The following is a 26,498-nucleotide window of genomic DNA, read 5'->3' as shown; positions in this document are numbered from 1 at the left end:
ACATCAAACACTGTTACGAGTATGCAAACAAGCATAGTCCTTTCTTGGAAACATCCTGAAATGGAAACTTCTTCATAGCAAATACAAGCCTCCTTCACTGCCTAATAACCAAGGAAGAATAGCCTCACCGGTTACAACTGAGGATGATGCAAAAGCCCATCCCTTCCCCTCGGATGCTTCATGAACTTGCTTCTCTCCTGGCTTCATCTAGAGTGTGTGTCTGCAACTGAATTAACCCCCTGCTCAGCACTACCTATCGGTGGATAACTGGAAATGGCAGAGAGATTACGAAACTAAAACCTGTTCTTATTATACTTTTGTTGATCAATGAAATGCAGCCAGACAGCAAAGCCTCAAGACTGCTGCTGTATGATCATTAATAAATGGATTTTTCTTTGGCTACTGGTTTTGTCAGCCTGGTGGCTGATAGAGAATTCATCTCACCTGACTCCTGCTGCAAACAAGAAAAGACAAGAAAAGGTCAATTTGTATGGTGCAGGGCAAACTGCAATGACCTTGCACTGAATTTCCCCCTGCTTTACGAGCTCTGAGCCTCTTATTTTTCTGTTTCTTTAAGACCTGTTTTAGGCACTTGCTTCTGTACGATCAGCACGCTTAGCTTTCTAAATGAATGTCAGTTCATGAAACAGCAGGAGCAGCCAAGGGTTCACAAGAAAACTAAGTAAGCAGATGTGCCCAAAGCGCTACCACAAATCGCAGCAACTACAGGGAGAAGGGTCACTTCCGGGACGTGAAGCTGCTCTTCCCAGAGAGACTACCACACCGAGTAGCCCACGACACGCCCCGCCCTTACTGTCACAGCATCCTCGAATTCCCACTTATTGCAAAGAGTCAGAAAACACGTATTATTTGTCTTGGGTCAAAATCTGTACATGTTTAGTGCGGTGTCCCTGAATTGACTAAGGTTTGAGAGAGAGAGCGTGTTATTAGCTAACCGGGAGGAAGGAAAATGTGATCCCGGGGGCCCGTGCAGAAGGCCAAAGCTACATCAGAATGTCAAGTGTGTTAGTTCAACCGTCATTGCAACTGACTTGAAACATTGAGACGATAATAAACATGAAAGGGCCCATCTCCAACTGGCCCACTCTGTATTTTCAACATCGTCCTTTGCTAGATTGTTTGTCCTTATGGTGGTGACCTTTCGGCCTCTAGCTTTGTGTCTAGAACTGCTAGTGCCACTGATAATAGCTGTAACCGTCAGGGCTCTTGGCCACCATAGCCAGAGGCACATGACAAGCATCTGACTTTTCTCTGGACTTGGCCAATCTCATCAAGCACTCTGAGTGTCTCGGTTGATGCCAATTCAAAGTTCTGTGTAGAATGTAACAAGAAATAACCTTGACTTTTCCTAAATGTGATGGAAACTTGGGGCAGGTCTCTCCAAAGAAGCCCTCTTTACTCTAAAGCCAAGGCAGAGAATCCCATTAACTGGGGGATAAATAATTGAAGAGAGAAACTGCTCTAACAGTTAAACACAGACTCGCCTCAAAAAATATCTCTGAAGAACAAAGTTTTAAGATAAACTAAACTTAAAATGTATATGCATAAAATGTATATATGTATATATAATGTATATATATAAAACCTCGGGTAGATTGTAAACTTTAGTTCATGTTAACCCTGGCGGACTATGAGATAGCCTGGGCTCTTCCCTGGACTTAATTTACATATGTGTCCTCTCTTGACCTATAGGAGGAGAGGAGTGAATAGGAGAGGACCAATAGGAGGAGAGGAGGAATTTGAAATTTGATTCCTGAACATGGCCATGGACACTGACCTGGAGGTTTCCTATATGTCAGTCATTAGCTCTTCACGGTGCTAGTCTGCAGCAATAGTTTTAACCTCACTCTCAGCCATGGGTGTTAGAAAAGTCCAGCCCTTGGTCACAATATAGTAAACAAGAAGCCAGTGGGCAAAGCAGACTCGGACATTGTGAGGTATCAGCCAGATTTGGGTCTTTAATGCAGTTCTGAGGGCTTTGAACAATTTCTTTAAAACAGCTATGGTCTAGAAAAAATTTCTTAAACAAATAATGATATCAACATTGATGCTCGAGGGCACTTCAGAAACATGCCCCAAGGTACCCTTCAGTGTTAACAGTAACTGTCCTGATGAACTTTGAGGAGGTGGGAGGAAACAGTCTATGGCAGATATTCTAGGAAGATAAGTACCCCAAACAACTGGACTTATGGAGAGAGACTTGGTTGACTTTCAAATGCTCGGATCATTGGAGTGGTTACCAGAGAGAGCTTTGGACACAAGAAAACTTTTATGCCTAGAAGACTGTGCCCTGCCATACCCTTCCTACAGGAAGTGACCGTGATTGCTCTTCCTGGTCACGGGTGCATGGAAGGGGAGTGCTCGGGGTGGTCCCGTAAGGAAGAGGGCATACGATCATTCCCCATGAGAGTCCTGGGAGGGGTGGGGGACAAGCGTTTATAGAAATGCCAAGCTGTAGAATCTCTGTTGTCGCAAGTGGCACCACGCCCTCTGGTTCCAGGTGAAAAGGGGGTGCGTGACGAAGAGTGAAGATGGAGACGGGAACAGATTGGTCCACAGAAATGGACAGTCTCAGATATCCGTGCCTCAGGAATCTCAGGGAACTTGTGCATATACCAGTCAAGTGTGTGCAGCGAGCCAGGTTCTGGATGAAACGCCAGGTGGGCTCTGATGGTCGGGGTCTGCCTAGAAAGCACTAGTCCCAGCGTTTGCCCTGCTCTTTCTTTCTATGGGAGTGAGTGAGAGGAGTTAACACATCCATCCACAGTGGCCTGAAGGGGAAAGTTTAATTGCGATTTTATCTTTTAAATGCCACTTTAATTTGCAAAGACATTTTTCTTTCCACCTGTCGCCTCTCAGGCACCTTCATTTGTGAACTAAATTAGAAAAATACTGAACGGGCCCAGCAAAAGGCAAAGAAGCCACTACTGTGAAAACTCCAGGTATGATCTGAGGCTTTTAGGTTGGTGACTTGATTCTCCCTTTTGGAATTTTTATTCTGGTTTTCCAAACAGGAGCAGAATCTGCTTAAAAAAAAAATAAGTGGGGAAAATGCTGCTGTGCTCTGGCTTGTAGTTCTGGAAAACCAGAGAGAGGCTGCTCCTTTTCATGTCCCACTACAGAACGCAGGTGCGGCTCTCCCGGGGGCTTCTAGGTGTGAGGACCACGTGAGTGAAAAGGGATGGGAACTGGGGCAGGGGCCGAGGGAGCAGCTAAGAATGGTCGAAAAGGTTCATTTCAAAGTCCTAAACTCACCCTAAGGCGCATCTGCTTAACTTCTGAAAAATGACTTTCCTCGTCTAGAGAACTGGAAATCCAATTTCATCAGCCCAGTTCTAAGCTCTCCAGTTGCAGGCACTCTGCCTTCAGTTTGATTGTGTTCAAGTGTCCTAGGATCTTAAGAAGGTGACTGCATAATATACGAGAGCTTGTCAATGGCATGTTCCACAGGGAAAGCTTACCATCCTTCCTCCAAAACAAAAGCCTCATTTTCAGCAGTGTCAAGGCTTTGCTTCTACTAGATTGATTAGCTTTTTCAAACAAAGCATGGTTTCTTCCACACATAGCAGTCTCTTGGAATCCATCCTTGCCTCTTCCTTGCTATCCAAAGCCCTCCCTTTAGGGCACCTCTGACCTTGCACAGTGATGAGTGCCACCCACCAGACCCTGGTTCTGACACTGTTTAGTTTACAGGATCTCTTGGTTCCCTACCAATTCGCGAATCCCATTTCTGCTCTACAGGCCTCTCCATCAACGAGCCAGTTCCTGAAATTACATCTGCCTCTCGTACAGCATAGACCGACGCTATGAACCGTCTTGGTGCAGAGATGGGCCTGGCCTCCCTGGTGGGCAATGCCGGTGAGCGTACCTTGAACTCATAGGATTCTTCAATGATCACTTCCAGCCTGGTGTGCTCTCCCAGAATGGGCCGCCCCATCTCTGCAATGCGCCTCTCCTCCTCCTCTTTGCTGGTCAGCGGTTGCTTGTCATCACATTCCTCTGCGAAAGGGAAGGGCGAGAGAGTGAGAATGGATTCAAATTTATTTGGAAATCCCTGGATCCTGCTACAAGAAAACCAAGAAGGAAGGAAGCCCTCATGACCTACTGAAAGTCCCTGGGGTGGTGCCGTAAGGCTGGAGGGGAGAATTGGACAGACCCTTGCTGTGTGGGGCAGTGATCACTGTGACAGCAAGTGATCATAACATCCCACAACCTAAGCACCTGCCAAAGGGCAGATCAGGAAAAGCAACTTATAGGGCCATATCACTGGTAAAGACTCTGCCCACACGTTGTCTGCGTTGAGGGAATCACCCAGCTTTCCCCTGGGACACTGGCTCACCTGGCTGTCTGTACACATCCTTTTAGCACATGACCAAGAGGAAACACAATTAAAGTTCCAGAGCGACTCAAGGAATGTAAGACTCTGGCCTCCTCCTCTCCACTTTCTAGAGGCAAAGAAAATGCCCCAGGGCCAAAGAGATGATAGATGGGAAATTCTGATCTTAGCCTCTCACTTGCCAAGAGCCCCTGCTGCAAGTTAAGAAGCAGAACATCCACGAATTCCACGGTTCAGTAAGATGCCTGCGCTCCAGAGCTGCCTCTCTCTGGTGCAAATCTGAGATGGGTTGGGAGGTCCTTGACCATGTTAACGTTAAAGAAAACAGGGAGAGCGAGGGTGAGGCCTTTGGGAAGTTAATACTTACTCACCATGGGGGCGTGATTGGTTCCGGAACCACCATGTAGCTTACAATCCAGGAGAGGCTAGTGGGTGCTCAGAAAATGCTAATGGACTTGAGAGTCCATTAATGAGGGGAAGCTCACAGATGGCTCCTCTCTGCGTGAAGGTCATTAGGATAAATCCCAGACTGAAAAGGCCACGCACATGTGAAGGACAAACAGTACTCCTGTCACCACTCAGCCTCCTGTCCTTCAGGCTCAGGATGCTGGAACAGGACAGGCCACTTCCCCTCACAGTCAAGCTGAACGGACCTCACCTCCAAGGAAGTAGTCTTGGTGGTATAGAAAGACCGCAGCCCTGACGCCCTTGCTTCTAGAACCTTCCAGGCAAACTGCCTGCAACAGGAGTCTGTTGACTGAGGAGAGATGAGGAAGGGAGGGACTTCTAGCCCAGACTCTTTGCCTTTTGCATTTAGGCATCAGCTATTGCAGGAGTCCACATCTCCCATCCCATCCCACCCATACATGGCTTCCCTCTGCTGAGGGACCCTGCCTTGGTGGCTTCATTTGATGCTCTAGCAAATGATGCAGAAGACTAGCTCCTAGGCCAGTTGTTGACTACTGGGCCACGGAGCAGTTGGGCCAGAGGCACTGCTAGCATTTTATATACCAAGTGTCAAAACCAAGCAACAGGCAAAAGCAGAAGGTAGCGTATCAAAGAATTCTTTATTATGTATTCAATAGTGTCTTCCTAAAAGTATATTTCAGAATCTGCTTGCCTATCCCCAGTAATTACAGGGCCCCAAAGAAATTAGAAGAAGACTAAAAATAAGCGATTTTGGACTAGCCAAAATCTGCTAAGTGTTAGCAGATGCAAAAGAGAGGTGCAAGTAGATTAATTTTAATGGCAAAAGTTATAACATTTCTTATAGTAGGCTTGGGAAGTTATGACCCAAGGGAAGGCAAAGGTTTTTGAGTGGTGTCCCCATGATTTGCCCTTGAATTTAAGTGAGTAGAGTCAAGGGGGTGAGCTGAGGTACGTGAAGTCCCATTTATCCAATGCTCAAATCAATCATATTTTGATTCCCACTGCTTTCCGACCTTGAGCCCAGGAAAATGTTATTAGAGTTTTCATAGGAGCAGGTTATATTAGTGTCTTTGTTCATAACCTTGGCTGAACATGGATATTTTGGAGCCTTACGTCAAATAACAATTATTTTTCCAGAAGAAAAACTATTACAACTTAGATTTTAATTTGAATTACAAAGCCATTTGGGGGAGAATATTTATTATGTCCCCCTTTTAATAGTTTACTTATAAATGGGAAGTTGCTTTTAATGGGATTCAAGTCAATTCAGGTAAAAAAAAATAGAGAAATTATGAAAGAAAGGTGATGCGGTGACATTGTTGAAAACCGCATTTCACAAAATGAAATGATTTGGAACATGGTATTAAATGAATGGACATGGTAGTAAATGAAATCAAATCACATAGCGAGTGAAAAGGTTATTCCCTTTTTAATCACCCTTTAGTCCTTCTGATGAAGAAGTTTGGTGCTGTCAGGTCTGTAACTAGTTCTTGACATTAGGGTTTCTACCATTTAGGAAAGAGAAAATAGTTCTCAGGCATACAGCATTTGACTGCACTGAGCTAGAAGTTAATAACTTTTTTCATTCTAAAAATTTTAACCTTACTTTCTATATATGACAAATACCAGCTTTCTATTACTGTTAGTGACTTAAAGTTTTTTTAAAAAAAACAAATATAGTGAAGTAAAAACATGAGGCAAAAAATTGCATGACGTAAATAATAGCATAGTTGGTATGCAGCCAAAGGAAATATTGTAAAAGAGGTATGAGAAAGAGCAAAATTTTAGGAATTCATGTCTTAACAGATTTCATACTAACCTAAAGAAAAACAGGACACCTTGTTTCTATCACTTTCTACATTCTTGCTCCAAACTAGACTTGAATTTAATGCCACACTTTATTCCATTGTCTACCCATCTGGAAAACCTTCCCCATTTTCATCTAGCTAAATCCTACTTACCTTTCAAACCCCTACCTCTTCTCGCATGAAATATCCCTCAGTTGACCTATTTAGGAATGACCACTCTAACTTTAAATTAATTCTGAATATTTGTTGTGTGTACATATTAAACATGGACACTTCTAATATACTACTTTTTAATAAACTACCTTTACATACAAATATCCAGCATGTAAACTTACCAAGATAGAACAATATGTCTCATTGCTCTTCGAATTGTCCTCATATCCCTCAGAGCCTATTACTATGTATGGAAAGTAGTAGGTGCCCAATAAGTATTTGTCATGTGACTGTCCAACTCACTGTTAGACAAGCCTCTTCTTTGCTCTATGCATATAGTAAAGACCATTTGTTCATTTCACACATGTCATTGCACTCCTACACTATGTCAGCACACTGAGGCCCCTCCCACCCTGCCTCTTTTTCCAGGAACTCATGGTCTAGTGGGAAGTGAGGCATATAGATGGGACAACTTCTAGTACAGCAAGGTAGGGGCTGAAGGTCCAGGGTTGGGGAGCAGCTCCCTCTGACCAAAGGAGTGAGGGAAGGCTTCAGGAAAGAAGAGATATTTGAAATTGGCCTTGAAGCATGTATAGGAGCTTGCCAGGTGAAGGTGGTGGGAAGGCTGGCTAGGAGGTAATAGAGGAAGGAGGGGCATTCCAGGTAGAAAGAAGTCAAAGCACAAAGGCATAGTGTCATGGTAGGGTCAGGGCTATTTTCACTTAATAAACATCGTGAACATTTAAGAGATAATTATACTTATATGTAACTGAGAGAAGACAGCTGGATAAATCCTTTTATTGCTCTATAATGATACAGATAAATTAGCATTTGTGATCCAGATTTTTAAAACTGGCAAAGAAGAGAGCTAAGCTTATTTTTTTAAAGCGTCTTCTCTTTAGGTATCTTTTATTGAATAGGGAAATCGTTTAACAGCATATTTTTTGATCACCTATTTTTTTTTCACTTTGAGTGCTGGATCAAATGCAGTTCATTTTACTGTGGCCAAGTCAGTTTCATTTCCTTATTTATGCATATGCTGTGCTTTTAGTTCTGCTTCTCAGGTAGAGGAAATTCTCTATGTAATCCTGTTTATCTGTATATGTACATATATATGTACATATTTTTAAACTCATCATATTTTATTGAGGAGCTGATAATAAATTATATAACATCATGGTCTTAATCAACCAACCCAACTTAAAGATCAAATGCATAATTAACGGCCATGGTTAAAATCAGTATTGACAGGACAGAAAACAACCCTGTGATGAAATCATCGGTAGGGGTCCTCCCCTCTCCTGAGTAATTGATTTTGCAAATGACACATCACAATAGCTAATAGGTACCTGGGATCTGGGAAAAGCAGAATTATGAAAAAGCTGCTGTTAATGCTTTCTGGATCAGGCTGCATTTTGAAGCCGCATCACTGTAAGAGGTGAAGGGCTGAGAACACGAATTTCTCTTAGAAAACAATACAACCCACGTGGAGATCTGCACCCGAGGAGCTACTGTGGATATTCTTGAATGCACTTGCAATTTTTTGTCTCGACAAACAATGTAAAATTTGGAAAGGGGTACAAGGCCAGCGGTGGGACAACTTGCTTGTGGTTATTTTAATCCTTCACTCAGATCTGTGCTGACAAGTCTGAGAGCGGAGATCTCTTGACGTTTTTCAGCACCTGGCTGGCCTCTTTGATTAGAACCTAAAGAGACTGGTACTTTATTTCCATGAGGAATATTCTGGAACAACTCTGCAGTCAGGGCTGCATGATTATTGAATGGGGGTGTGGGATGCGAGAATGAGCAAAGTCTTACTGAGGCAGGCAGAAGTGTTTCTGCAGCCACGACCAGTGATGGGCGATGGTGACAGCTGAAGAGTGAGTATCCGTGTCCTTATCCAGACACTTGGTAACTTAGGGCAAGGGGCTCACACCCAGGCTCTAATCCTACAGTCGATCTGGGATAGCTTTGTCATCCTTTAGTCACCCTGTCAATGTTCCCCTCTGGAGAAACCCCACAGATGTACTGTCATCTGTGCATATTTGGCTAACATCATGTTGCCTGGAGGAAGGAAAGGCAGACTCTGGGAAGAAAGACAGCTTGCTTTTAAAGACATTTCATGACATTTGCAATGAAAGGCCCATGTTTAAGAAGCGAGATTTGCAAGAAATCTGGAGTATACTGAAACTTGAGAGGCTATTGGACTCAATCTTCTCTGTAGGTCCATGCTTCCCCCTCCACCATGCGTCCCGTCCTGGGCCGATGTGGTGTCTTGTTGCTGACTCCTCATACCCACAACTGCAGAGAAGCCACGGCATTGTGTAGCAATGCTTTAGAGGCAATGGGGGTGAACTGTGTCACTTTAATGTCCAAAGACCGAAAGAACCCTTGAAGGCAATTAAACTGTGGTTTTCAAGGACCGTGATGAAATGAGTACCTGCGATGGTGATTATAGTAGAGGGGATCGGATGTTCTCTAGCATGAACTTTCCTGAAGACAGGTTGGCCTAGCAAAAGGACAGGCAGAAAATCAGCAGACTGGATTGCACTGGTTTGCCAGAAGAGCTCTGTGGAATTAGTAAGCTGAATGTCATGCCCAGATGCACACAGCGCAAGCAATGTTAGTTTGGGGACTGAGTGGTCAGAGGTCACCGTTACGTAGGTTGAAGAAGTGAGCGAGTAAATAAACGGGGCAGGTGTTCTAGGAGTCCAATCAGATTGTGTGAATAAAGCACACACCCCACAGTAGGAGTGCAGCCAGATTCCTGCAGGTGTCTGAGATGGAGTACCCATCCCCGTCAAGTTCCTGCTTCCAGAGGCATCACGAAACAATGCAAAGCACTCGGTGTGATGATAGGTAGCCTCCATTTACAGCCTTTTGGTGCCAACAACACGGCCTTAAGTAGGGCCATTTCTCCAGTTACCCCGTGTGTGAAATGGAGATAATAGTGCCTGCTCTGTCCATATCACAGGTCTGTGCGAGGGTCAAGCAACGTAACATCAGGGAACATGCGTATTTGTTTCCTGGGCAGTCTGAATGGGAGAAGGTTGTATACACCGGCAGGTTTCACAAGGGTTTACCATTGTCACAGTGACTGGCTGGATTACCTAGTTTAGGGTTTGCATGAAACTCCTGGTTCAACTGACTGCCTGCTTTTCGCTTCTACCGAGAGATCCCAGAACTGACCTGGAATCATGAGATTGGGACTCTGCAAATTCTGCCATGTGCTTTCCGTCTAAACTTGGGCAAGGTGTTTCTTTTCTCTGGGATTCAGTTTTCTCAATTGTACAATGAAGGCAAACTTGAAGGGGATTTGTTTCTCTAACCTATGTACTGGAGTGACTAAAGTGTGTTTAACTGTCGGAATTTTCATAGCTTGGCTTCCTGAAAAAGCCATGTGCGTTATGAAGACTATCACATGATAAGCGTAATATGATTGGAAGAGTAACTTTTAAAAAGGTATACTGACCGTTACATACTTTTAATTTATTAGGGAACTTTTTAGCTGCCTGTTTGGGGACAGAAACATGCCTCTATCTTTCCAAATTGAGCCAGAATACTTAATTTTATTAAAAATATCCAAATTAATGTACTCTAGTTGCCCCCTTTTGGGGTCCTCCTCATTTTTCATTTGACTGGAATTCATACTGATGGTATTTCAGAGACATAGCGAGGCTTTGGATGGAAAAGGGATTAAGATGCAGGTAGGAATGTACAAGTTGGGAGAAAGGAACTAAAAGTGCTGGGTTAAAATAGTCATCACATGGCCTTGGACTTAAAGTTAGAGGGCCAGGCTCTGAGCCCTGGATGGGTGACTGGAGTAGATTGATTAATATCTTTGAACCTTCATTTCTTCTCCTATAAGTGAGAACAAAAGATCTTATTCCATAAGGTTGAGGATTAAATGATATAATGAATAAGAAATGCTTTCCAAATTCTAATGAGCTATAATGTATAGGGGGTTATCATGTTATGTGCCTGGAGGGTCAAGGGGGAATTACATCACAGGTCCCAACAAGGGCCTTTCAATGAGGCAAAGTCTGAGAGCAACAGGTGAAGATTTGCAAATTCCAAAAGCACCTCCAGCATTTAATGTCCATCACTAATGACATCTCTGAAATAGAGGTACTGGGTTGTGGACCAAACGACTTTTTCAATTTCCATATATCCTGCTTCAAATTTAGATTTTCACACTTAGCTGCACAAGACTGCATAAAAGCTGCAGGCAAAGTCCAAGAGTTAGATTAATTTTCCTTTACTGCCCCTGCATCTCAAAGCCTTGACTTCAAAGCCTCAAACTGACTTCAAAGAAAAGCTCTCCAGGGCTTACAGCTGGTTTTCACTGTGTAGACCTAAATTTTAGAACTTTCCCCAGAGGCATCTATAGAGAGTGGATCCCAGCCATTCTGGCCTGGTTCCGGAGAGGAAGGATCATGTAAAGTGAGAGGAACAGGCCAATGTGGAAATTCCCAGAGGGTTCTGCAACTTTCTCTCATTTTAACTGCATCAATTTTGGGTTTTGGGAAGAGGTGGTAAAACAGAAAAATTGCTATTGAAGATTAAAGTTCAACCTATAAGAAAGAGCTTAACGAAGTACATGAAATAATAGAAAACCTTTGAAAGAAGTGATTCTGTCCTCTTGGATGCATGATGTGTCCGAGACAGAAAATGTTGGACGTTACTGGTGGGGTATTCTAGAACTTGATATGAACAATTTCTGAGAAAAGAAAATTAGGGTCCCATTACCTAGTTACTAAAAAGGAAGATGTTTCAACGGAAGGAAGGCCCTAAAAGCAAAATCCTGACATATTCAATGATAAAACAGGAAGCTATCCAAACACATAAGTGCGTTTTAACAAGGCATTCTACCACTAAAGGTTTTTAGTTAAGGTCTCATTATCAGGCTGCACAGGGCCGAGGGAGCTGTAGATACTATACTATTCCTCAAATGGTTGACTTTTTTTTTTTTTAATTACTTCAAGGAAGCCATGAAGACTGGCTTGCCAAATTTCTACCTTCCTCAAAGCTCACGAGGATCATTAACTTACTGGGTGATAGAATCAGAATATCTCCAAAAAGATTTCAGTAAGTTAAAATGATGGGATGAAAAAAGGAAGATTAAAGTTTTAAAAGTAAATGTAAATTCCTGCACTCGGATTCAAAAATAGCATATTCGGCAGTGCAGAATTTGAAAGACTTGACCTAGGAGAGTGTCAGGTGAATCAGGTTTAAGAAATCCTCTCTGAGCACTTGTTCTATTTAACATTTTTATCCTTTTCAATTTCTATGTCTCCGAGAGTCTATGAATCATTTTGTCATTAAATGCTGTGTCTGGAGAGAAGAAGTGGAGGGCAATAGACCATGTGAAATTGGACGCGTTCAGAAAGTTCCACTTTGGACAGAATCATGTTTAAACTTCTTGATCATGAGTTTACACTGATGGTGGTTTAAGTTAACGCCACCCCGCACCATAACATTTTCAAACTTAGAATGTTTGAAAATATTTCCTTTCTAAATATTTTGTTTAGCTATCTGGTTTCAGAAAAAAATAATTAGAATATTGATATCTGCATAATTATATTGGAAAATGCCACGGCCATTAGGATGGCCTTTAGAGACATCTTCAACCTGCAGCTTCAGACAAATCAGGCCTACCATTTGATATGTATCTCCCTCTCTAAATCTACATAGATGATTCTGAAAGGGTAAGAAAATATTTAGGGTCAAAAGAGAGGATGCTGTAAGGAAATATCTTTCTTCTCTATGTAAGGAAATAGCTTTAGAGTTGTGCTGGCTAAAAAATGCAATCAACAGCGGCTGGGTACCATTATGATATTAAGGGTTTTAAACTTTTTGACCGACGTTTTGAGTTTCTACAGAGCACTCTGTAATCCACTGCAAGTGGCAGACATAGTACTCATTACCATGTTAAGAATGCTAAAACTTCTCAGATTGGTGTGGTGGGATGAGGGGAAGGCATACTTTACCTTCTCCCAATAGGGCATTATCTATGATTAGGACCCTGAGCTTGGGCCATGGAGTGGGCTTGCATGTCAACTCCTATGTTTCCTTGAGACTAGCAATCGTTTTATTTATTCTGGTACTCTCTGGAGCATCTAGCAAGGTACACTCACATCACCAGTGCTATGTGAACATCTGTAAATTGATCAGTGTCAAAATATGACCAATTACAGGTTCTCCACACAAATTTGCTTATAAGTAAACACAGCACACACCTTGTTAATGTGTAAAATGTTAAATGTGTAAAATCAGCAAAAGCATACCATGTGCCATAGCTAAATGTTAATGCAGGGTACATAAGATGTGGTTTTTGTTTGATATTTAAGGGTATTTGGGGGAAAATGAAGAACATTAAAAAACTCTTACCATACAGGTATTTTCCTTCATTAAAAGGAAATAAAAATGAGAAATAACTTTTTAAAATGTAAACAACTCACGGTACAAAATAAAATTTGGTTCATTAGACTTAAAAAATTCATACCTGTTATTGTGAAGCCACCTAAAAAAGAAAAAAAGAAAGGAAATGTTACAATTTATTTAATTTACACTCTAAATAACAAATACCAGTGACATCAGACTGCCTGACAACCCATCCAAAGTACAAAAACTTGCCAAATTGTACATACAATTAAGAAAAATATGAAAACATCCATTCATGACTTAATCGCTAATCATTCTTTTAAGATTATGAGCTTTAGTGCACAAATTTAATTCTTGTGCATACCTAAGAAAGCACTGATTTTTTAAAAGGTTATACTGAAACCAAAGTGGAATGTAAACTATCCAACCTTCACAAAATTATGAGGCCAATGGCTCTAAACAACAATCTTGCTAATGAATCAATAGAAATAAAAGATAAGTCAGAAAGCTACTGTAGCACCTGATAGAAATGGAAAATAACCTAGAAAAATGGAAAGGAAATGCAAGAAATGAAATGCTTACCAAGCTCATTCAATAACAGGGCTGTGAAGGAAACAGACAAAGACAAACACAGAATAAGAGACCAGATGAATAATGAAAGTAAGAGGAATATCAGCAGAAAGAAATCCAGGCAGATCTGATTACAGTGGTAGGGAGCTGCTACTAAAAAATTGGTGCACGCCAAGTAAATGTGGCATTGGGAGTATTTCCAAATGATCCCAGCACTAATTTCTGCAAACGTGTGTGACTGATTCTATATATATAAACAATTCACTTCATATATTATTTCTTGACATTTAAGAAAACATTTCTACCATATGTTTACACACAATACATATATCTAGTTTGCCAAATATAGTAGAAATATTTTATGAAGTTAATCCTAAACCTTATTTGAGTGAGCCTTCCTCATGAAATAATTGCCTGGCAGTTAGTGAATTCAACATATGGAAGTCTTAAAGCATCCAGGATCTCAGGGATTGTACCTTTCAATGAAAACAGAGAAAACATCTTAGGAAATTCCATTTTGGCCGCCCCGCCCATAAGGAGACTTTGGCCCAAGGTGAAGTTCTCTCGCTGGAGGTTCTATTTGCCTGATATTTTGGTCATCAGGGAATGCTAATGTTTTTTAAGTCCTCAAAATCTGCGTCCCAGGAATCAGTGCTTATTTGTGTGTCCTTATCTATGACTTCTGCACGGTATAATCGGACAACCAGATAGCTTCTCATGGACACATAATTCCACAGAAACTGACAAGACAGGGAGGGAAGGTCTGGGGCAGCAGAGTGGGGTGTAGGGCGACATACATAATTTGTCTTTCAGGTTTTGTGCTTTAAACCCAGCCTATAGCTGTAGCACTCTATTCTGGTGAAAGCTACCAGCCTAAATGTATCAAATAAATTACTTCCAGAGTTGTAGATGGGAAAGTTACAATTACCTTTTCAGGACCAGTTTTCTCTCTACGGGTAGTGGCATTAGAGAATACTTTATAAAACAAGTTAGTAATTTTATTTATGGTGACACAGATCCACTTGGTGGGTGTCAAAAGCAAATAGTGCTATCAAGGAATTTTAATTTGCTTTTATATGAAGGCATACTTTACCAAAATGACAATTGAAAGAGCTGTATCCAAGATGCTCTTCCTTGAGATAAAAGGCAGTCCTTTGGAGGAATGCATTCAGAAGTAAGTGCTTTTTCCTGTATGTTAATGAGGCATTTTTGATCCCATCTTTGTAAGAAATCTGCACAGTTTTCTATAGTGTCTTTTTCTTCCGCCTGCTGTCTGTGGAGCATATTAAATAGGCTGCATTAAAATGGGTCCCCAGTGCTCCTTTCTCCATTATTCCAAAGGCTCCTGTTACCTTTTTGAACATGATTAAGTCAGGACAGCTTTGTTTTTGTTTGTTTTCTGATGGACTCTGAGGCCAGTGAGTTCTTACAAAAGTGGGATTAGTTAAATTCCCCCAAATGTTGGGTCTGTATAGGAATTAGTCCTTTGTATTTGATTTTTTTCTTTACATGTAAAAGTTTACATTTCTTGCAAAGTGGTCACCTAATCATCTATACTGCTCTCATCAATGGTTTAAATGCAATTAATCAGAGCTATTAATAGGTACTATGCTCATTTTGTATATCTATAATTAAATGTATACCATTGCTTTTAAAATGACCACTATTAGAGGGTAATTATGGGACGCCCTTGGAATAATTCAGAATAAAAAACCTATTTTTAAAGCTGATATAAAATTCCTGTCCTTCCTTCTCAAATATAGGCCATATAAAATAGATATAAAATCAAAGACAGCAAAAAAACTGGCTTCTTTCTTCAAATAGTTTCTAAAAATATGAACACAAATCAACACAAAAATCTAATTATAAGGATACTGCTGTTTATTTTTTATTTTTAGAAAAAAATTCTATATGTTAGAAATGTGTCAATTCTACAAGAATCAAAAGATTTTGAAGCATAAGGCAGGATCGGCCTTAAGTAAGGGCTAAGTTCTTACTGAACTACCATATCCTTCCTACTAAAGAAAATTGATATGACCATGGTTTCATACATATGGTCTCTTTTAAATATCATATCTGATGATATGAAAAATATTTTGCCAAAATGAATACTAGGATATTGATACCACTACTCTTTAAGGATCTTTGTTCTAAGTTGTTTTTTTTTTTTGAAAACTGGCTTCTCTAAAGAAGACTAATTATTGAATTCTTCTGAAATTTCCTATTAGTTGCCATTAGACCCATCTACCATGACTAATAGGTATTAAGTAGTTTCCGTCACTAACATTTTAGGGGATATTTAATAGCTGGAACCAAATTTTAGAATGATTCCTAAATAGTGAAAAACTAAACCCAGAAATCATTCTTTTATGTCATCCCTTCTGAATTACAGAAATCTCTTCCAGTATTTCTGAAATCTGGTATCAATCAAGGTGAGCTGGCATCTGCTGAAGAAAAGGGGCATTGTTTGGTGCATTTGTGAATATGGGCAGGGAAATGAAATTGCTAAAGCTTCAAAGGAGAGGAAGTATAGTACTTGGAAGCCGAGGAAGAGGAGAGAGTTAAGTGTGAGAGTAGGAGACACGGAGAGAAGAGTATAATTTCTCGCTGGTATGTCTTTGTATACTCTCACACCTTTCATTCCTCTTCTTATCCATTTTGGTTCCTCAAGCACAAGGGAGAAACTGCACTCTTTCTCATATTCCTCACGGTCAAATATTCTAATGGTAATGATCTTCCTGTGGGAACACAAGACAAAGGCAAAACAAATGGTTGGAGTCACACGCTCATGCTAGGTGTTCACCAAGCAGCATGTTACTGTGATGTTATGGAAGGAGAACTGGCCACACATGGACCTCCAGGAGTATGTAAAAGGGCATCCAGGTACTCTCAGCTGGCCCCGTTAAGTTTCCTCTGCCCATCCATCATTTTCACAAATTCTTCCTGCTTCAATTAGCAGTCAGGAGGTATCCCAAATTAGGAAGAGAAATCAGAAAGTCGGCTTTATGTGGGTGCAGCAAGCATCAGCACCAACCTTCCCAGGCTCGACTGCACTGACAATGAGTAGCTCAGACTGCAATGTGCAGAGTGGCCCAAACTGGCTGATGGAGCTCCAGGCTGGGCTCCCTGTGGCCCCAGAGGAGATCTATGCCCCGTTACATAGGTGGAGGGATGTGTGCATTGTAAGTCACGTTCTGAAGAGTGCAGGCATCCAGGGGTGGCACAGGCCAGCAGAAGCTGTTGGGCTCAGCCCTGGAGCAGTTCCCCCACCTTTCTTCTCACTCATCTCCACCAGGCGGGGCTCGCCAATCTCAAGGAGGAAGGTCTTGTTTTTCTCATACTCCTCATCATCAATTACCTTGACTGATATTGTTTTGCTGAAACAGAGAAGAATAGAAATTGACGAACAAGGGGAATAGGAAATAGGAGAGAAGGAACATAGAGAAGAGGAAAGCAAGGTTAAGGAGTGGCACTTCCAGACAAATGGCAACTGAGAAACTTCTGGACCATGAGACTGTCCTTCCAGAATGGGTGTGGGATGGGTCTGAGAGAGTGGAAAGGTCACCCAGTGCAGAGCTCCTCTGCCCAGGACCACAGAATTGTTTCAGCCAAAATACAGCACTCATACTACTAGGTTTATCATCATCATGGGAAGCAGAAAAACATAGATCACAATAATAAGAAAAGAAAAATATATTTATTTAGTAAATGCCTTAGCCACGGGATTGTCTGAGCTGTGCTCTGGAATTCAACCCTTTGAAACAAATCAGTAAACCACATCAAAATATGAACAGAGGTTATATCTGAGTAACAGGCATAAGGGTCATTTTTGGGGGCCTTCATTCTGCTTTACTGTATTTCCAAACATAACATTTTTACCATAAAATTTTATTAAAATAATAAATGCATAAGAGCATCACAAAATAAAAGTCTTTTATCTTACCCCACCCAATGTCCTAGACTCAAACTCTTTTTCAGATGAGTCAGATTTTCCACCTAGATCACAAGGGGAAGTTGTTCATGTTTTGTTTGTCTTTCTAAAGATGGAAGCCTCCTAAGGTGGGGGTGGGGAGTCATGATATTCTAGTTATTTTCTTCCCTCCCAAAGCTGACCTTCAACTTTGACAAAATACACTCTACCCTACTTTCAAACTCCACCGATACACCAAGGCATTTCATTAAGAATTCTTCCTGTAATCCATCCTTTAGCGCTTCTTGCCTTATCGTCCTGTGGTTGTGATTGACAGGCAGGTAGGACAAATGCAAATATTATGCAAATCTCAACTCCCCATAAGCCTTGATGACTCTGAAAAGAAATTTAATGTTACCTTCTAATTAATAAGGGCTTAATCACTTCATGGATTACAACTTATTCAGAGCCCCCAAACACTTGTTTGTCCTTGAAAATATTTTCTTTTCTTCAGTACCATTGGCCAAGAACATTTCTGACTAAAGGTTGTAAAACAATGAGTTTATAAAGACACACAGTTTTAATGTCATGGACATTACTTAGTTTTGGTGGAATTTTCTAGGTCTTCTGGAAGGAAATTAGTCTATAACTTTTTTTTTTTTCAATATTGATCAAAGCCCTCAAGTTTCATTTAGACCTATGCAAGCCAAAGAGCACCAGTCTTCTTTTCTCGTATGAAGGAGAATAAAGGTAGAAGTTGCTTTGAATTCTCTGAATTTCCCAGCCCCTAATGCTAAGTGAGATCAAATGATTGCTTCCGATTCTTGGGAGCCTCATAACCTCCTCACTGCTCCTCAGCTAAAGAACACCCCCCAGAGCGCTCACATCCCCATTTCTCACTACTAAGGAGTTGGAGCACATGACGGCGCCTTTCTATCTCAGCTCTGTCCTCAAAGGCTAGATGAGCAGCTGTCAGTGACTAAAGCAATAATCATTTTTTAAGAGCAATTAGATATTTACAAAACTACCAACAGTCTGACAAAAGTCCAACCACATGTGTATAGTGAACAGTTCCTGTCTAACTTCTAGAACTATTTTTCTGGAATTCACCCATTTACTTTATATATATATATATATATTATATATATATATATATATATATATATATATATATATATAATATATATATATATATATACACACACACACACACACACACACATATATGCAGCCTGCTCTGACTACATCAGGGTATCTGATCATTCCTCAATATCCAAAAAACACAAAATGTTAGAGAAAGCACAAGAAGATGTAAGAAATGATGATACGTGTGTTTTCAACTTCAGAACTGAATTTGATGTTATAAGTGAGATCAAATTTACTCTTCAAAAACCTGCCAAATGTCTACCCTCTTTGTCATCCAACTTATGTGTTTTAGGCATTAATTTCCATCTTACTGCCTTATAATCATAAATTATACTTGTACATCTCTGCTAAAGTCACCAGCATAGTATGACCATGGGTGGGAAAATATTGGTGGGCATTAGAAGGGCCCTGCTATCATCTTCTGGCCCCAGTGGCCCCAAATCCATTATCAAGGCACTTCATGGTAGGGTACATGTTGCAATGCTCTTGCATATATTACTTAAAAACATTTGACTTATCTTTTTCCATCTTGTACTTCCAATCTATCTCACATCTCGTATTTTATTAGATTGTAGAAATGAAGAAAGCACAGTGGAGATGGTTGTAGTAGTCTTGCTAATAGGGCGAGCATTTGTTTAGGAAAGGCTTCCAGTTTCATTCCCAAAGGGCAACATGACCACTTATTCACAGATAAATAGAAAAACCCAAATAACATAGTGTTTCTTATCCTTGGTGAATTTAATCTGCTATTGCTATGATAGGTTTATTTTCTACACTCTGAGTAGCTGATGAATGTGAGAAATACAGGGTCCCACCCAATTTGTTTGTATAATAAAATAAGCACATAAAATTTATCAGTAGAGTATCACTATTCACTGGGATCATAATCCTTAGAAAACGTTTCAGTACTGGATAACTATGACACTGGAAATTCAACTTATGAAGAGAAAGAAAACAGTACCTCCGTAGGTACTTGGCAAAGATGCCTAAAATGAATGGGATTTGCATAATGGCATATTATTTCAAAATCATTAGTAATACAATCAGTAGTGCCCTTGACAAGAGGAGCCATTAAATTATATATTGATTTTGCTTCTCTTGCACAGTAAAGCTACTAATAGGAAACATGATTATTAAAGGACAATTCAGTCAATTTAAAGAGGCAAGATAAAGTCAATCATTATGAATTAGCCCTCTGAATCAAGAGGCAAAAATCAGAAGGGACTGGTAATGTTCACTTTTTGCTTCAGAACAGAACTATTTCTCCCCTTAGCAAAGGTAGAGAAGGTGAAATTAACCCATATAAATTTTAAAGAATCATATCCTTGAGATGTCTTTTGCTCACTTTCCAGAGCCTAACTAATACAGGAAAGGGACTGCCATTGCTTCTTCCATCACTGGGGATGTTACAGGAGATGGGCGTTTATCTGGTGAAGAACCCAGTTCCACTAGCTTGCTAATCAGCAGAAGTATACCTCTCTGTTCCCCACAGTTCTGCAGTGGAAATTATATCTCAAGGACTGAAGGGATCTTAAAGGTCCTCCAGTTTGCCCCCATTGCCACACCGATTCCCACATTCACAGGGCTTTTGCACTGTCACAAAGACTCCCTCTCTCTGAGAACACAGATTCATGTTGTGTTGTACTTTGGTTCCATTTACCGATGGGAAGCAGTCAGATAGCTGTTGTTCTTTCTTTTTTTTTTAATTGAAGTATAGTTAATTTACAGTGTTGTATTAGTTTCAAGTGTACAGTAAAGTGATTCAGTTATACATATATACATATATATATTCTTTTTCAGATCCTTATATATATGTGTGTGTATATATACATATATATAAACATGTTCTTTTTCAGATTCTTTTCCATTATAGGTTATTACAAGATATTGAGTATAGTTCCCTGTGCAATACAGTAGTGTTGTTATTTCTTTAAATTAACAGGTTAACTAAAACAAGATTGGAATAGTCAGGTAGACCCAGCCCTTCATCTAACAACAACCCCTGCACTATTATTACACTGATAAGGAACAGATAGAAAACTGTGTCATGCAATTTTCAGCTACCATAATTATGATGAAGAAGGTAAGGAGAATTTCTCACTTGATCTGTTTTACATCACTTTAAAGTTGAAGAGTGTACTATAACAATTATGTTTTCTAGAAACTAGCAACGAATTACAAATCTCATGATAACATTAAAACATTAAATAATTTCTCAGGATGGCCAAAATTTTTATGGATATACATTTTGGATCCATTTCTAGGAAAAAAAAAAAAAGCATTTGGTTAAGAAAGATCAATTTATTTCGTGGAAAAATACAGGTTTTTCCTTTTGATTTTTGCAGTGCCTTTCCTTTGATGATACTAAGCCCACATCTATACTTTATTTCCAAGTCTTTCTCTTATCTGATGGGTCTCAAAGGACCAAACATCTTCAAACATTCTAGTAAGGAGTTCTTATATCAGGTGGTGACTCAGGTAAACTGTGAGAAAGAAGAGAAAGAGATGGTGTTACCAGTGGGAGCTAAAAAAGAAAATCTCTTTGAAATACATTCTAATCTCTCATTATTAAGCCAAAGTCGTATCAGTCTCTTCAAATTTCAGCCTCAATTAGTCCTTCTGTGGTTTCTTTTCCCTAAGGCTGCTCTTGATATTGGGAGACGTGAGGAAAAGAGTTGGAGGATGAAAAAGAAGAGACTCTTTCTAAATCCTCATAAAATAAAAAAGATTTTAGTGAGGATTTCACACATGTAGATGCTACAATGTCTCTTTTAAAATTTATTTTATTTTTAAGATTTAGCCTCTTTTTAGGCGTACTCAGGGGTCAATGGACTGATGGGCATTTTGCATCTTAGTTCACCGATTCACCGATCGATCTTCATAGCAGCCCTGGAAGTGACTTCTACAACTTGTACAATTCGGAGGAAACAATGACTCAGAGAAGTTAAGTAACTTCCAAGGTCACAGAGTGAGACTCCTGTAACTGGCTCCAAAGACCAACATCTTTCAATCATGTGACCCACGCCGTCCTTATTCATTCAGCTGTGCAGCAGTTTTATGACCACTTTAAAAGATCTGAATCATTATTTTGAAGTAATATACAGGTTTATTGTCTAATCTTTATGTTAACAAAGACTACCTGGATGAGCAACGATAGATTTTCAATTCTATTTTTAAAAGGAGTGCAGCACATATTATATATTCGATGATGGCTGTCTTAAAAAGGTAAATCCTTGAGGCGATAAAGGTCCTGTTAGGATTAACGGAAAAGCACCACGAACACACGAGGGCTCCCCAACTCTGAGGAATATGAGCAGCCGACCAGCAGCCTTGGCTTCACCTGGAGGCTTGTCAGAAATGTGGAATCTCAGGGCCCACCCCAGACCCACCAAATTGGATCTGCATTTTATCAAGATCCCCAGATGATGCTGATGCAAGCAAAAGTTTGAGAAGCGCTGATCTAGACAGGATAAAGGGTTCTTGTATTACAGATAATAAATGAAGAGGCTGGTGGTAATTGGGCTTATGTTTTGGAACTGTCTGCCTATTTGATTCATGTGTGGAGCTTTGAAAACTCTAAATGCCTGGGCTCAGCCCACTCCAGATCAGTGAGCTGAAGCTCTCTGGTTTGGGGCCTCGGCACGAATACAGTTCTAAAAAGCTTTTCAAGGGATCCTAGTAATGTGGCCGGGAGCTGGCTAATGGAGAATCAGCACGTCTGGCCTGATGTTTAAAAGAAATGTATTAAATAAGGAATAGGTAGCATTGTGAGGAAGTCAGGGTCACAACTAAATTTTAGATCTAATTAGCAATCTAGGCTGAAGCATGGGAGAGACATTTAACTTTGTCCTTCACTGGTATTCTTTTTTTTTTTTTTTAATAAATTTATTTATTTTATTTTTGGCTGCATTGGGTCTTCGTTGCTGCACACGGGCTTTCTCTAGTTGCGGCGAGCGGGGGCTACTCTTCATTGTGGTACACAGGTTTCTCATTGCAGTGGTTTCTCTTGTTGTGGAGCACGGGCTCTAGGCGCGCGGGCTTCAGTAGTTGTGGCACTCGGGCTCAGTAGTTGTGGCTCACAGGCTCCAGAGCGCAGGCTCAGTAGTTGTGGCACACGGGCTTAGTTGCTCCGTGGCATGTGGGATCTTCCCGGACCAGGGCCTGAACCCATGTCCCCTGCATTGGCAGGTGGATTCTTAACCACTGCGCCACCAGGGAAGCCCCCTTCACTGGTATTCTTTTCTGGATTATAGAGAGCACATAAAGTTGTCGTTTTCTCCTCTCAGGAAATGCTGGTCTCCAGAAGCAAACTTAATAGTTATAGATGAGAAAACACCTTTAGCCTCTGGGCAGCAGAGTGATTTCCTTCTCAGAGAGATAAGAATTCTGGTGCTAGGTTTTTAGACAACAGAGGTTCTATTTGGAGAATAGAATAACTAAGGGTTTCATTTGCCACGGAAGACAGTAATTAATGTCTTCTGTTCTTTCTCTCAGAGAGCCTCTGAGCCATGTCAGTCAAAGGCCATGTCTGTGGAACTGGAGACTTTCCACCTGGAAGCCACCACATTCAGACTCAAGAAAGAAGCGACCCAGGACCGATCTCATCTCAAGGGAAAAGATCTGGCAATTTCTCTGATCATAGAGTGATGTCATCAGGTAAGGCAAGTTTGAAATTGAATCCCCAGTACACCTGATGTTAAAAGCTTCAGGATAAACTCCTCTTCCTCAAAAAGACAAATATACCAACTTAAAATGGGCAAAGGATCTGAACAGACTTTTCTCCAAAGAAAGTAAATCAACGGCCAATAAGTACATGAGAAGATGCTCAGCATCTTGTGTCATCAGGGAAACGCAAATCAAAACCACAATGAGATGCCACTTCACCCCCACCAAGATGGCTATAATCAGAAAAACGGATAATAATATGTGTTGCATGGAGAATGTAGAGGAACTGGAACTCTCTTACGCTGCTGGTGGAAATGTTAAATGGTATAGAGGCTTTGGAAAAGTCTGGCAGTTCCTCGGAAGTTTAAAAATCAAGTTACCACATGACCCAGGAACTCGAGATTTAAAAACATACGTCTACACAAAAACTTATACATGAATGTTTATAGCAGCATTATTAATAATAGCCAAAAGTTGGAAACAACCTGAATGTCTGTCAGCTGATGAATGGATAATCAAAATGTGATATATCCACATAATGGAATATTATTCAGCAATAAAAAGGAATGAAATTCTGATACAGGCTACTAAAAAGTAGCGTAATATGCCACCCCAAAACATACTGCTTTGGTACATTGATTATTTTGAGCTGAGGGTACGTAAAAATAGCAAATGCAGGGAGACGCTGTCTCTGAACCTCTCCCATCTGCCTAAAGACAGATGTTCCAAAAGGAACTCAAATGTCATAAATTCCCTCCCTGAGAATTTCATCAACCAGGGAAAGTGACTCTTATCACAGGAGAGGAGACTAGAAGTGGACACCAGGCAAACGTTGTCACAAACTGTCATATCTCCCATCTTTTCTTCTAAGGGTCCATTCATCTTTCCTAAAAATCATGTACTCTCCCCTAAGAAGCCAATATCCCCTCTCCCCGAGCCCTATTAAGACAGTATTCAAGCTTACATTTAAGCCACCTCAGAGAATGACTCATTTTTCCCTGGGTATCTCCCATGTACACATGTTAATAAACTTGTTTGTTTTTCTCTTGTTAATCTGTCTTTTATTACATGGTCTCAGCCAAGAACTCTAAAGAGTAGAGGGAAAATTATTTTTCCTCCCCTGCACTTTGACATGGATGAACCTTGAAAACATTATGCTAAAGTGAAAGAAGCCAGACACCAATGTTCAGACATTGTATGATTCTATTTATATGACAAGTCCAGAATAGGCAAATCCGTAGAGACAGTAAGTAAATTAGTGGTTGCCTAGGGCTGGGGATTGGGGAATAAATGGGAGTGACTGCTAATGGGCATGGGATTTCATTTGGGGGTGATGAAAATATTCTAAAATCGATTATAGCAATGGTTGCACAATTCTGAGAACATAATAAAACCCACTGAATTGCATATTTTAAATGGGTGAATTCTCTGGTATGTGAATTATATCTCAATAAAGCTGTTATTACAAAACACAACAGCAATGACAAGCAAACTTCAGGATAAAATCGTAGTCTAGAAAAAGCTGTTTCCTTGGGTAAGAAAAGGTTGTGAGAATGTTTGGGGTGAATTTTCAGTTAGAAGTTTCAAATTTTGTTAGTACTGCCAAACAGAAAACTTGGGGTGCTGCATGGCCCTGAGACAGTGAAAACCATTTGCATCAAAGCTAAGTGCCCTTGCTGTGATGGGAAGCTCCGCCACCCCTCAATCCGTCCCTCTCCCCAGGCAGAACACTCACTGCCTCCTTCAGGGTCAAGGGCTATGGATGTCGTGCTTTGACAGGCTAAGCATTCCTGGTGGATGTTACCTCAGGCCTGGCTTCCTTGGCAGGTTTCTTTTTCCCAGAGTATAAAGTCTTATGAAAAAATCAGAAGCAGCATTTCCTTCACGGCATTCATTTAAAAGGAAAGGAAAGAACTCTAATGGTGGGTTATGCCTGCTGCCCTTGCAAAGCAAACAGCTCTCTTCACATCACCTAGGGCATTATCCAGTGCTCTTTTCGGCATTGATTTCTCTCTACCAACAAGGAAAGATATGCTTGCTACGTGTTGCCTTTGTATCACTTGGCTTAAATTCCTGGCCCATTTTAAGCTTTTTTTTTTTCCCTTCAAAAATTGACTTTGTGAGTTGCTTGGTGATTAGGGAAAGAAAGGGGCAGTCAGAGAAGACCGACACATATATTCTCAACATTTTCCATTAAGTGACCCAAATCAATTCCCCCCCAGTTAACATTTCAAATAGCATAAGAACAGACTGCTTTTCATATTATTTCTAATAATACTTTTACATCCTTTTCAGATTGTTGGTGAGGAACTCTTGGCATGACTTCACTTGGGAGTTTGTTCAAGGTTCCATTCTAAGATGGTCATAGAAGAGGGACTAGATCATGACTTAAATCTACTGTTTCCTCCATTGAACTGTCCAGGGTACCAAACTAGGACTCAAATTACCCTGGATTTGTATCTTGACTCTGCCACTTTCTAGCTGAGATATGTGGGCCAGTTCTGGCATCTTTCTAGACCTTAGTGTTATCATCTATCAAATGCGGATAAAGGGGCTTCCCTGGTGGCGCAGTGGTTGAGAATCTGCCTGCCAATGCGGGGGACACGGGTTCGAGCCCTGGTCTGGGAAGATCCCACATGCCGCGGAGCAACTAGGCCTGTGAGCCACAATTACTGAGCCTGCGCATCTGGAGCCTGTGCTCTGCAACAAGAGAGGCCACGATGGTGAGAGGCCCACGCACCGCGATGAAGAGTGGCCCCCACTTGCCGCAACTAGAGAAAGCCCTCGCACAGAAACGAAGACCCAACACAGCCATAAATAAATAAAAAATAATAATAATTTAAAAAAAATGCAGATAAGGAAACTCACTTCGCAGTGACTATAATATTCACAGTGTCATGATGATCAGATAATGGGTGTCATCATTCATCAACTGTGGATAATAAAACTTCACACGTGATTGCAAAGATCAAATAATATAATGCATGCAAAATCATTCTGCAAAGGACTGTAAGATGTTAGGAAGAGTTGTTATTAGTTGAAAAGGAGTGGTTTACTTTATAGTGTTTACTCGCTC

The 26,498-nt window shown here is 40.6% G+C and overlaps 1 protein-coding gene across 9 annotated transcripts in view; it reads right to left on the bottom strand.

The window, feature by feature from the left end:
* Positions 1 to 26,498, bottom strand: part of SLC8A1 (solute carrier family 8 member A1) — a 407,018-nt gene that overhangs the window by 72,458 nt on the left and 308,062 nt on the right. For 5 of the 9 annotated variants that reach the window (XM_036873087.1, XM_036873089.1, XM_036873090.1 and 2 more), the window contains exons 3-8: positions 16,972 to 17,078; positions 13,714 to 13,734; positions 13,253 to 13,270; positions 13,138 to 13,152; positions 9,188 to 9,256; positions 3,890 to 4,020 (exon numbers count right to left, since the gene is read on the bottom strand). In XM_036873087.1, coding sequence (XP_036728982.1) covers positions 3,890 to 4,020; positions 9,188 to 9,256; positions 13,138 to 13,152; positions 13,253 to 13,270; positions 13,714 to 13,734; positions 16,972 to 17,078 — 361 coding nt within the window. Of the gene's footprint in view, positions 1 to 3,889; positions 4,021 to 9,187; positions 9,257 to 13,137; positions 13,153 to 13,252; positions 13,271 to 13,713; positions 13,735 to 16,335; positions 16,440 to 16,971; positions 17,079 to 26,498 lie in introns of all 9 variants that reach the window. The other 4 variants (XM_036873094.1, XM_036873096.1, XM_036873088.1 and 1 more) reach the window with 3 other exon arrangements.

Source organism: Balaenoptera musculus, chromosome 13 (assembly GCF_009873245.2).
Source record: "Balaenoptera musculus isolate JJ_BM4_2016_0621 chromosome 13, mBalMus1.pri.v3, whole genome shotgun sequence".
Classification (NCBI taxonomy): Eukaryota; Metazoa; Chordata; class Mammalia; order Artiodactyla; family Balaenopteridae; genus Balaenoptera; species Balaenoptera musculus.
Note: the sequence above shows the minus strand (reverse complement) of the source record. Positions and strands in the feature narration are given on the sequence as shown.